The sequence below is a fragment of the Anolis sagrei genome, chromosome 2 (genome assembly GCF_037176765.1).
Source record: "Anolis sagrei isolate rAnoSag1 chromosome 2, rAnoSag1.mat, whole genome shotgun sequence".
NCBI lineage: Eukaryota > Metazoa > Chordata > Lepidosauria > Squamata > Dactyloidae > Anolis > Anolis sagrei.
Window position 1 is genome coordinate 193,656,154 of NC_090022.1, and position 13,190 is coordinate 193,669,343.

At 43.6% G+C, this 13,190-nt stretch overlaps 1 protein-coding gene across 1 annotated transcript in view; it reads right to left on the reverse strand.

Annotated features, from left to right (window-relative positions):
* Window positions 1-12,442, reverse strand: part of PTPN18 (protein tyrosine phosphatase non-receptor type 18) — a 55,901-nt gene extending 43,459 nt beyond the window's left edge. The window contains exon 1 of the mRNA XM_067464304.1: window positions 12,275-12,442. Within this exon, the coding sequence (XP_067320405.1) occupies window positions 12,275-12,367 (93 nt within the window). The 5' untranslated portion in view covers window positions 12,368-12,442. The remainder of the gene's footprint in view (window positions 1-12,274) is intronic.
* Between the last annotated feature and the right edge of the window lie 748 nt (window positions 12,443-13,190).

Here is a 13,190-nt window from a genome sequence, read left to right on the forward strand (position 1 = left end):
CAACAGAGGACGTTCTTATAGGAACACCAGAGGTACTCCAAGTGGTGAGCTACTTGTCAAAGGACATTTGGCATTAGCCAAGCTTTTAAGTTTGTGTTTTTTTAATACAGTACAACCAGGGGCGGCTCAACCCATTACGCAAAATAAGCATTTGCAGTATAGTTGATTTTGCCCAGGGGCGCTCTTGAGGCACTCTTGGGGGAAAATAGACCTTGACATATGCGAGTTGTAGTTACTGGGATGTATAGTTCACCTACAATCAAAGAGCATTCTGAACTCCACCAATGATGGAATTGAACCAAATATGGCTCACAGAACTCTCACGACGAACAGAAAATATGTATCAGTGATTGGTGGGGGGGGGGGGGGAATACTGTTTGCTTACCGTTGAAAATTACCTAGGGCCGCCTCTGATTACAACTGTACCCTCAATTCACTTCTGACACAATAAATAAATATGGAAAATATGCTTATTTTACAGATAAACAAATGGCCAGGTCAACTGAAATCAGTACTTTCATTTATTATTTAAGAAGATCACAACATTTTAATAGCTACTTTCTGGTTGTCAAGCATGCATGTCATGCATTTTTACTGTCCCTTATTGCTATTTTGAAAGACTGGTAATACAAGACTCCACAGTAAAGCAGGTCTGTATGAAAGTGACACATGGTCAGTATCTGTGCACTTTAAATTTATACAGAATTAGAAATGACTTGTATGAGAAATGGTTCGACTGATGTTTAAACTTCACCTTGCTAGCGATGAAAGAGACATGCACAAGAAGTGGAAAAAGGGAGAAATCACCAAAGAAGAATTCAAACAAATAGCCAACACCTGTAGGGAAAAGGTCCGCAAAGCTAAAGCAAAAAACGAGCTCAGACTTGCCAGGGACATTAAAAACAATAAAAAGGGCTTCTATTCTTATGTCAGTAGAAAAAGGAAAAACAAGGAGGCGATAGGACCTCTTCGAGGAGAAGATGGGGCAATGCTGACAGGGGATAGGGAAAAGGCAGAACTACTTAATGCCTTCTTTGCCTCGGTCTTCTCACAAAAAGAGAGTCTTCAACCTCAGCAAGATGGAGTGGATGAGGGATTGGAGGACATCCAACCCCAAATTGGGAAAGAAGTCGTCCAGGAATACCTGGCCGCTCTTAATGAGTTCAAGTCCCCAGGACCAGATCAACTACACCCAAGAGTATTGAAGGAACTAGCGGAAGTCATTTCGGAACCATTGGCAACCATCTTTGAGAGTTCTTGGAGAACGGGAGAAGTTCCAGCAGATTGGAGGAGGGCCAATGTGGTCCCAATCTTCAAGAAGGGAAAAAAGGACGACCCAAACAACTACCGTCCGGTCAGCCTCACGTCGATACCGGGCAAGATTCTGGAAAAGATTGTTAAGGAAGTGGTCTGCAAACACTTAGAAACAAATGCAGTCATCGCTAATAGTCAACATGGATTTATCAAAAACAAGTCATGCCAGACTAATCTGATCTCTTTCTTCGATAGAGCTACAAGCTGGGTAGATGCGGGGAATGCCGTGGATGTAGCGTACCTGGATTTCAGTAAGGCCTTCGACAAGGTCCCCCATGACCTTCTGGCAAGGAAACTAGTCCAATGTGGGCTAGGCAAAACTACGGTGAGGTGGATCTGTAATTGGTTAAGTGGACGAACACAGAGAGTGCTCACTAATGCTTCCTCTTCATCTTGGAAAGAAGTGACGAGCGGAGTGCCGCAGGGTTCCGTCCTGGGCCCGGTCCTGTTCAACATCTTTATTAATGACTTAGATGAAGGGCTAGAAGGCATGATCATCAAGTTTGCAGACGACACCAAATTGGGAGGGATAGCCAATAGTCCAGAGGACAGGAGCAGAATTCAAAACGATCTTGACAGATTAGAGAGATGGGCCAAAACTAACAAAATGAAGTTCAACAGTGACAAATGCAAGATACTCCACTTTGGCAGAAAAAATGAGATGCAAAGATACAGAATGGGGGACGCCTGGCTCGAGAGCAGTACGTGTGAAAAAGATCTTGGAGTCCTCGTGGACAACAAGTTAAACATGAGCCAACAATGTGATGTGGCGGCAAAAAAAGCCAATGGGATTTTGGCCTGCATCAATAGGAGCATAGTGTCTAGATCTAAGGAAGTAATGCTACCCCTCTATTCTGCTTTGGTTAGACCACATCTGGAATATTGTGTCCAATTCTGGGCACCACAATTCAAGAGAGATATTGACAAGCTGGAAAGTGTCCAGAGGAGGGCGACTAAAATGATCAAGGGTCTGGAGAACAAGCCCTATGAGGAGCGGCTTAGGGAACTGGGCATGTTTAGCCTGAAGAAGAGAAGGCTGAGAGGAGATATGATAGCCATGTATAAATATGTGAGAGGAAGCCACAGGGAGGAGGGAGCAAGCTTGTTTTCTGCTTCCTTGGAGACTAGGACACGGAACAATGGCTTCAAACTACAAGAAAGGAGATTCCATCTGAACATTAGGAAGAACTTCCTGACTGTGAGAGCCGTTCAGCAGTGGAACTCTCTGCCCCGGAGTGTGGTGGAGGCTCCTTCCTTGGAAGCTTTTAAACAGAGGCTGGATGGCCATCTGTCAGGGGTGATTTGAATGCAATATTCCTGCTTCTTGGCAGGGGGTTGGACTGGATGGCCCATGAGGTCTCTTCCAACTCTTTGATTCTATGATTCTATGATTCTATGATTCTATGATTCTATGAAACAGTTGGAGATACTTTTGAGATTAAATGCAACTAGTTATAACACATTGTATATAACTGTGTGTATACTGACCTGTATAAGCTGAGGGCAGGTTTTGGGGCCAAAATCATGAATTTTAGTATGATCCATGGATAAGTCGAGGGTCATGCCACAGAGAAGGGAAAGCACCAGTGCCATGCCAGCCACCCTTGGCTGCCACTGCCATTTTCCATCCAGGCATATTTTTTCTGTGTCAGGAGCGACTTGAGAAACTGCAAGTTGCTTCTGGTGTGAGAGAATTGGTCAACTGCAAGGATGTTGCCCAGGGGATGCCTGAATGTTTTACCATTCTGTGGGAGGCTTATCTCATGTCCCTGCATGAGAAGATGGAGCTGACAGATGGGAGCTCACCCACTCCCCAGATTCTAAATACTGACCTTTTGGTCAGCAGTCTTGCCGGCACAAGGGTTTAACCCATTGTGCCACCAGGGGCTCCCAGGCATTAAAAAGGCATATGGTGGGCTGGTGCTTCTTTTAGGTTATCCTAAGACTAATTAAGCTCTCTTTTACTTTTTTTTAACCTTCTTCTTCTCTAGTCTGAGATGGTTCCTTGATAATACTTAAGGTAGATTGACTCATGGATAAGTTCCCCTATTGTGTGTGTGTGGAGAGTCAATTATTTGACTAAAATTATTAGACTTACACATGCGTATATATACCGTGTGTTGTATTAAATTTTAAACATGGCTTACAGAAATACATGATGTATTGGATGCTACCCATAGTGAACATCTTTGGATATTGCTTGTGTTTCCTTTCTGTTTTCGCTTGTGATTATCTGATGGCACTTTGAATCACACATTACTGACTGCAGAAGAGAGGGGGTGGGCATAGGGAACAATCATTACTATAAATATATAAATATAAAAAAAGAGGAAACTGGTTTTCCTACACTATTCAGAGCAGAACTAGCCTATTTATAAAATACTGGTACAGTTGCAAAATATAAAGAAATTCAGCAATGGGCTTGGCATTGCAACTGTTATGTGTGTATATAACTTCCAATCACCCGTTGGACTCCAAATATCAAATTATATGACAGCAGATTTCTGAGCACAACTCCTATGCTGCTTTAGAAATGAGGCTAACTGTAGGTGCTAGACACACCACAATTTTTTCTCTCACAATGCACCAGAAAACACAATAAGCTCTTCCAGGAGAGGCAAGCACCAGCATGGAAGGTCAAGTTTTGCCCATGCCCGTTCTTTCCCAGTGAGTAGCTGTCCCATTCCAAAAATCAGTGCAGTTTCAGGCCTTTGCAAGTATAGTTCCAGCTTTTTAGTGCCGGACACTAATGAACATTATTGCTATAGAATAAACATTATCGGTAGTAAATTATGCAGTAGATGGTACACAACAGAAAAGCACCACAGGCATCTAGCATCAGCTCACAATCAAACAAATTCTACCCAGATTATTCCTCCCCAGCCAAACAGATCAAAGCCTCATCACTGGGCCATGGTGGTGCAATGGGTTAAACCCTTGTGCTGCTGAACTGCTGACCTGATGGTTGGCAATTTGAATCTGTAGGACAGGGTGAGTTCCAGCTCTTAGCCCTAGCTCCTGCTACCCTAACAGTTCAAAAACATGCAAATGTGAGTAGATCAATAGGTACCACCTCGGCAGAAGCCCTCTGCCTCCTGATTTTCTGGGCAGGTAAAGTCTGTCGACATCACTATGTGGGTGTAATACATTATTATTATTATTATTATTATTATTATTATTATTATTATTCATACGTGGAGCCACTGCATTGAGAGCACACCCTCCATAAAGTAAGGCTGAAAAAGACTCCCAAGGGTAGTAACAGTGCAAAAGCAAACAAAGAAAATCAAAGTGCATAAAATGAGACCCATCTCTCCTCTGCTTCCGTAGCTATGAGAGCTGCATAAACAAGTTAGCAACAGGAACCTGATTCACTCTTGGAGTCCGTTCCCAGCCGATCCTTCCCCAATTGTCAACTACAAAAACAATTCAGCAAGGTAACTAATATTAATGGGAACCGTTGTGCCACTGGAGAGCTATTAATGTTTGGCCACGAGGCTAACTAGACCTGAAAAATCCATCTGCCCAGATCACTACAGTTGCTCTGATACATTTTCATAAACCTCACATTTCCAGAAATAATAGGGTATAAATTCAGTCAAACTGTTTAATTCAGGAATATTTATCGGCAGCGGTTTGGGTAAATGGTGGGGGTCGTGCGCCTTGGGGGTATTTCTGGACTCAACGTTGCACCTGAAGGCCCAAGCTTCTGTGGTGGCCAGGAATGCCTTCATAACTGTGCCCATTCCTTGAGATGTACCACTGTGGCCAAACTCAACATCCCGTTTGGATTTCTGCAATGTTCTCTATGTGGGGCTGCCTTTGAAGAATGTTTTGAAACTTCAGCTAGTCCAAAGAGCTGCAGCCAAGTTTTTGATTGGGGCTGCTATAGGGAGCACACAACCCCCCTGTTGCTGCAGCTTAGTTGGCTGCCAGTCTGTTTCTGGGCACAGTTCAAAGTCCTGGTTTTGACCTATAATGCCCTGCATGACATAGGTCCAGGCTATTTGCCCAGTCTTGCCTTAACTAGTCAATTCACCCACGAGTTGAGTGAATCCAGCACATCTGGGCAGATGATACACAGCCCTCATTTCAGGGTCATAAGGGTTGGAAGGACTCATCGATTCAGCTGCCTGGCAAGGCATGGAAAAGCCATGTTGGCTTAGTCAGCTGGGAGCTATCAACTTCAGGAGTGAGTGACAAGCAAGCAGAAAACTGTTTCACACAGCAGAAGAGTTTATGTTAACAGGGTTGCTAATTAATATTCGCCAAATGCCCATCATTACCAGAAGAAATCTTGTGTATTGTATATCGGCCAAGGCATTTTGCTGCCCAAGGCAAGGATCAAGCACCGCCCCTGCGTTTTGCACATGGAAATCAGTTGGAATAAAAGCTGAATGTTATCTTTGCATGGAAATAGGGCAGAGGCAGGCCTGTAGCCAGGATTTTGATTTAGGGGGTGGGGTGGGGTGGGGTGTGGAGTGAGTTTGATTGGGGGGGGGGGGCTGAGTCTGAGTGAAAGAGGGTCTAGCCTAGCAAACCGTTTGTATCGTAATCCCAATACCCCCATGCATATGGGATATATTGGGCATGGTGATCAGATCATGATATGAATGAACATAACAGTTTAAATAATGTACCAGTAAGGCCTTCTCGCGGAGCACCCTGAGAATTTCAGGGGGGGGGGGGAGGGCTGAAGCCCCTCAAGCCCCCCCCCCCCCCCCGGCTACATGCCTGGGCAGAGGTTTAGGAGATGTACAACCACCCCTCCACATTTGCTGACATTAGGAGTATAGAAGTGAAAACTGTAAATAAAAGAATTATCTCTCTAGAAATGTCTACATCTTTCAGCACAAATCTGTGGTCAACTTCCACTGGAAACAGATAACAGAACTGCATTGGAGGACCTGGGCAATGGTTCTCAACCTATGGGTCCCCAGATGTTTTGGCCTTCAACTCCCAGAAATCCTAACAGCTGGTAAACTGGCTGGGATTTCTGGGAGTTGGAGGCCAAAACACCTGGGGACTCACAGGTTGAGAACCACTGGCCTAGAAGTTCCTAGAGAGGTGTTCCTTTAGAACAGTGGTTCTCAACTTGTGGGTCCCCAGATGTTTTGGCCTTCAACTCCCAGAAACCCTAACAGCTGGTACACTGGCTGAGATTTCTGGAGTTGTAGGCCAAAACACCTGGGGACCCACAGGTTGAGAACCACTGCTTTAAAAGTCTTTTGATACTCCAGCATGAATGGAGAAAGTAATACTGGAGGATCTAGAAAGTCCTAGTGAGAATATTTTTAATCAAACCCATGAGGAATCAAGCCCGCAGAAGTCAAAATGCAAATGAGGAAGGACAACTGTAGCTTTATACCAAAACAGCACCCATTGCTCTCCCTTTCAGAAGAAAAGGCTGGAATGCTGTCCCACTACATTCAATGCATGAGGTGTCTCCCTAAGAAAAGGGCTGGCTAGTCCCCTGCTCCCAAGTTAGCTTTGCAACAGTGGACATGCAGCAGAGGCACAGTGTGAACACATATATGCACAACTGCATTTCCGAATGCAATGCTTTCCACCTTTCCCCACAGCAATTAATAATATTTACCTTTATGGAAGGAAGGACAAATACAAATTTGGGAGACCTAAATCTGCAAGGCGCAGATGTCCTCCTGCCCTCACATCTGCATCTGGTGGGACCAAGCATGTGCTCCCAGGCTCTGGAACTGCCTTCCTAGGGAAATTAGCCTGGCACACTCCTTACTATATTCTCACAGACAAATAAAGACTCTTCTGCTCAGATGGACACTTAGGGATTGATTATATATGGCCAGTCCCACCAAATCATGCGCAGGACCTAGCTAAATTTTGTGCTAATGTTTGCATGCATTCAAATGCAATGGAACCTCAGTATCTACTGAAGTTTGATTCTAGGAATTCCCAAGAATACCAAAACCCATGGATATTCAAGTCCTATTATATACAATGGCATAATTAAAAAAATGCCCTATATAAAATGGAGCCCCTGGTGGTGCAGCGGGTTAAACTGCTGAGCTGCTGAACTTGTTGACCGAAAGGTCGGTGGTTCAAATCCGGGGTGTGGGGTGAGCTCCTGTTCTTAGTCCCACCTTCTGCCAACCTAGCAGTTCGAAAACATGCAAATGTGAGTAGATCAATAGGTACCGCCTCGGCGGGGAGGTAACGGCGCTCCATGCAGTCCTGCGGGCCACATGACCTTGGAGGTGTATACGGACAATGCCAGTTCTTTGCCTTAGAAATGGAGATGAGCACCAACCCCCAGACTTGGACATGACTAGACTTAAAATCAAGGGGAAACCTTTACCTTTACCTATATAAAGTAGCAAACAACAAGTTGGAAAGAGTCTGAGGAGCTGTGAAATGATGTGAGACTACATTGGGTATGTCTTCATACCAGTGCAGGAGCCCCTGGTGGCGCAGTGGGTTAAACCCCTGTGCCGGCAGGATTGAAGACCGACAGGTCACAGGTTCAAATCTGTGGAGAGGCGGATGAGCTCCCTCTATCAACTCCAGCTCCTCATGCGGGGACATGAGAGCAGCCTCCCAAAAGGATGATAAAAACATCAAATCATCCAGGCGTCCCTTGGGCAACGTCCTTGCAGACAGCCAGTTCTCTCACACCAGAAGCGACTTGCAGTTTCTCAAGTCGCTCCTGACACGACCAAAAAAAAAAGTGCAGAGATCATCCCTTAATAATAATAATAAATTCCATATACAACATTTATATCCAGACTTTCTGGTGGCAGCCCACAACTATTTAAATCAAAGTGCCATTTAAAAGCTATTAATCAATTTACAGTTCTGTTTTAAATACAGTTTAATGTATATCAATGGGGTGAAGACTGGTGAGTACAGCTTGAATGAAACATGCCTCTTCACCTCTCTCTAACCCATTCCTGATTTTATTTCTTGGTAGGAGTACAGGAAGCATACACAATCTGCTTTATCTGGATCTCTGTGTGTTGTGTTTTAAATGAGTGCACAGGCACACCCCTACTATCTTTATCCTAAAAGGTTACATCCTATGCAATTAACAATATTTAAATAAAAAGCTCAAATACAATGAAAGCATAAACACAGATTGACAAAAAGAAATAGTGTATGTATACAGTATGTATGTGCCTTCAAGTCATCTGACAACTTATAGTGAACCCATAAATTTACCAGGGTATTCTTAGGCCCCTTCTACACTGCTATATAATCCAGATTATAAAAGTAGATAATCCAGATTATCTGCTTTTAACTGGATTATATGAGTCTACACTGCCATATAATCCAGCTCAAAGCAGATAATCTGGATTGTATAAGGCAGTGTAGAAGGGGCCTCAGTCAAGGAATACTCTCTGAAATAGAGACTACAATGTCTGTATTCCAGTTAAAATGCAGGGCATGGTTCTGATAGCTTAGAGAGAAAGTGTGTTGTCACAGATCAGAAAGGACTTGAAGAGACTCAACAACTAACAATACATGTGTCACAAATGAAAACTGGAACAAGTGTGGCCAGATAACATCAGTGTGTGGGTAAAGATGGCCAAAGGTATTCATGGGGAAGAGCAGAGGCTGCAGAAGTCTGCCTTCCTTGTTTTCTCTTCCTCATTGACTTAGAATATAGACTGCTTTTGCAGTTCAAATGCAGTTTTCAGAAGAAACTGGGACACATTAAAAGCAGCTGAATAAATGGATGGCAGAGTATTCTAATCAGGACTGTCCTTGCTAAATCTGCATAGTAGGAGTATATGTAGATACTTGGGCAGAGGTTAACAATAATTGGAATTGATCTCTTTTTTTATTCGTGCCAGGGGGGACTTGAGAAACTGCAAGTCACTTCTAGTGTGAGATAATTAGCCGTCTGCAAAGACATTGCCCAGGGCATGCCCGAATGCTTGATGTTTACCATTCTTGTGGGGGGCTTCTTTCATGTCCCCACATTTATTTATCTTGTTTATTTATTTACAGTATTTATATACCGCTTTTCTCACCCCTAAGGGGACTCAAAGCGGTTTGCACATAGATAATGGCAAAAATTCAATGCCTTACAACTACAATAGTAAAACCACACATTAGACATAAATCATATTAAAAACAGTACATCACCAAATATCAAAACAGCTATTAAAACCATAAAACAATCTCATCAGTTGAGTCACTGTTCTAGTCCTTGTCCCACGAAAAGCTGCATATATCTATTGTCCGAAGGCCTGGTCCCAGAACCATGATTTAAATTTTTTTCTAAAGGTCAGGAGCGAGGGAGCAGATCTTACCTCCTTTGGGAGTGTGTTTCATAGGCGGGGGGCCACAGCCGAGAAGGCCCTGCTCCTCATCCCTGCCAGCCGCATTTGCACTGTTGACAGGAGTGAGAGCAGGGTGTCCCTGGATGATCTTAAATTGCGAGGTGGGACGTAGGGGCAAAAGCGTTCGGACAAGCTGGAGCTGACAGAGGGAGCTTAATCCACTCTCCTGAGATTCGAACTGCTGACCTGTCGGTTAGCAATCCTGCTGGCACAAGGGTTTAACCCATTGAGCCACCAGGGGCTTCTTGCTCTCAATTAAGCCAGTACTATTATCCCTTATGGAGGATGTGAAAAAATTAACTCTAATGTAAGGTCACCTAATATATTCATGAAGATGGTGAAAGTGACACTTGAATCTCCTGATTCAGAGCTCAGTAGTTTGTATTTTTCCTCAGAGTTCTCTCAGAAGGCATTCGCAAGGAAGTTCCTGCTGCATCCTCGCCATAACAGAACAAGCACAAATTGTCATGCGGGCTTTTCATATAGGTCAGTGGTTCTCAACCTGTGAGTCCCCAGATGTTTTGGCCTTCAACTCTCAGAAGTCCAAACAGCTGGTAAACTGGCTAGGGTTTCTGGGAGTTGTAGGCCAAAACATCTGGGGACCCACAGGTTGAGAACCACTGGCCTGTAGGTGAAATATGGAAGCCAATCTGGAAAGTCCCATCTCTGCTACTGACATTGTTTTAGCCTGAGACAGATCACTTTACATTGTCAACAATGGAAATATGAGAGCCCACAGTTACTAGGAGGTGGTTGAGGACCTGTTTCATGGTGTCTAGCAACTGCAGCATGCTGGCCCTCTTTATTCTTTCTCATGCATGTAATGTATTTTACATATATTGACATTAGCAGGAGAAGGGGCATAATTCAAGAGTGATTGAATGAAAAGCAAGATGGGCCACCGCAGTACACACCTATGTCTCAACTGGAGTCCACGGCAGCAAAACATGAGCCAAAGAATTACTTTTTGGAGGTGTTTAAAGCAGGCCAATTCTGTACAGGTACTGACCAGGTGAGTGAGCAACCCTGTTTCCCCCCTGGCCATGGTCCTTGCTAAGTCAGACAGAAATTCAACAGAAATTTAACTTGTTCTTGGAAGAGAGATGCGGAAGCAGGAACCCCCTACACGGGTTGGATTTTTGTCTATTGTGTACAAGTATGCAAAACCTGGCAGGAAGAATACAGGGAACTTTGTTGCCAGCTCAGGTTTTGTTCCCGTTCTCTCCGATTTTATACTGCGCTAAGAGAAACAGATCTGGGAAACTAGTATCAAAAGTCTATGATCATATTTATTTATTATTTATTTATTTTAAAGATTTATATTCCGCCCTTCTCACCCAACAGGGAACTCAGGGCGGAGCACAACATACAGTATATATGGTAAACAATCAATGCCGGGACATAAAACCATAAACATATGGAAATATTAAAATCACTTATATCCACTTTATCTATCTATCTATCTATCTATCTATCTATCTATCTATCTATCTATCTATTTATTTACAGTATTTACATACTGCCTTTCTCATCCCTGGGGGGACTCAAAGTGGTTTACACATAAATAATGGCAAGATTCAATGCCTTACGTTGGGCACCAATACGATGCCAATACTAACAATTACAATAGTAAAACCACAATTAAACATAAATCACAATTAAAACAATACATCAACAAGCATCAAAACAATAACACAGTCTCGTCAGTTGAATCGCTGTTCCAGTCAGTGTCCCTCTAAAATGCTACATACATCTACTGTCCGAAGGCCTCGTCCAAGATTTTATTTTTTTTCTAAATGCCAGGAGGGAGGGAGCGGATCTCACCACATTTGGGAGTGTGTTCCATAGGTAGGGGGCCACAGCCAAGAAGGCCCTGTCTCTCGTCCCTGCCAGACGCATTTGTGCTGTTGACGGGAGTGAGAGCAAGGCCTCCCCGGATGATCTTTAAATACCAGAAGTCAATAGAAAATATCCTAAATAAAATGAGGGGGGGGGGCAGAACAAAATCTGGGACTTTCTGGTTTTGTCCAGATTCATCTGGGCTGATGGAAAAAAAGATCCAATATTTTGTTCCTGTTCTTTCTGATATTGTTTTAGGCCCCTTCCACACAACTGAATAAAAACCTACAGTATCTGCTTTGAATTGGAATAAATGGTGGTGTTTAGAGCAGATATTGTGGGATTTTCAGCATTGATATTCTGGATTATGTGGCTGTGTGAGATCCATACATTTATTAATTCCACAATATTTGCTGTCAGCTTCTGATATAATAAGTGGACCCTTCCACACTACTCTATATCCCAGGATCTGATCCCAGATTATTCGCTTATCAGATTATCTGGCAGTGTAGACTCCTATAATTCAGTTTAAAGCAGATCCTGGCTTCTAGGGCAGTGTGGATCCAGTCTGAGACTTTTCATGCCAGCTTCCAAGTTCAGTTTATTTTAACTCAGTATAAAATCAGAAGAAATAGAGACATAATATGGGAATTTTTCTGTCAGTCTGTATGTGCTCTCAGTCAGCCTGCCCATGGCATCATTAAGGAATATTCCATATTGTGGCCAGCAGTGTAGACACTAGGAGCATGGAGAAGAAGTGAGGATGAAGGGCTTGCTTCCCTCTCCACCATGAGACTCACCTGGAATTCCTCGGCCAGCTGCCCTTTCTCCTGCCCGGCTTTAGCCTCCACTCGGGCCAGGAAGCCCTTCAGGTGCTCTGCACAGCGACTCATCTCTCTGCTCAGGAGAGAGAGAGACCGATGCAGAGTTACCACTGAAGGCAATGCAATGTGAGGAGGAAGTTCAGGTCCTTTTGTGCAACGCCTCTCTCTCTCTCTCTCTCTCTCTCTCTCTCTCTCTCCACTGTGGTTTGTGGGATGGGCCCAGACCTGTCTGGCACTTTGCCCTCTCCTGGGAAAGGGAATGTGGTGTTTCTGCGCACGGTGATCTCGGGGTGTGACCTCAGCGCATGAGAAGGAAGAGCGCATGAGAAGGAAGAGGTAAAACTCACCACAAGAAACCCATTCTGATCTCTCTTTCTCTCACACACATGTATGAGAGATTGATATTTTGCATCATTCAAGGTTTTGCAAGAGCACCTTAGAAAGAGGAAAATGCAGCTCAGTACCTGAGCCCCACAAGTGTTGTTTGGAGCATCCGGCTGTAAAGTGTAGTGTGATGTGACTTAGAATCACCTTTTGGCCTTACCACGCTACACAGTTACAGTAGTAGCCTAGAATCGGTGGAACCAGTGTCTGTAGTTTCATTTATTTGCCTCCAACAAACTTTGCCCTTTTTATTATTTATTTATTTATTTATTTATTTATTTATTTATTTCAGGCTTTTATATCCCGTCCTATCTCAACTTCCGCAGAGGGACTCAGGACGGCTAACAAATCGGCACCCCATGGCACCCACATCAAAAACATAGATACATGATTTGACGGCAATATAAATAAAATCTATATAAATAAAAATGTATTGTTTGTTTGTGGGATTAACAGAACTCAAAAACCATTGGATGAATTGACACCAAATTTGGACACAATACACCTA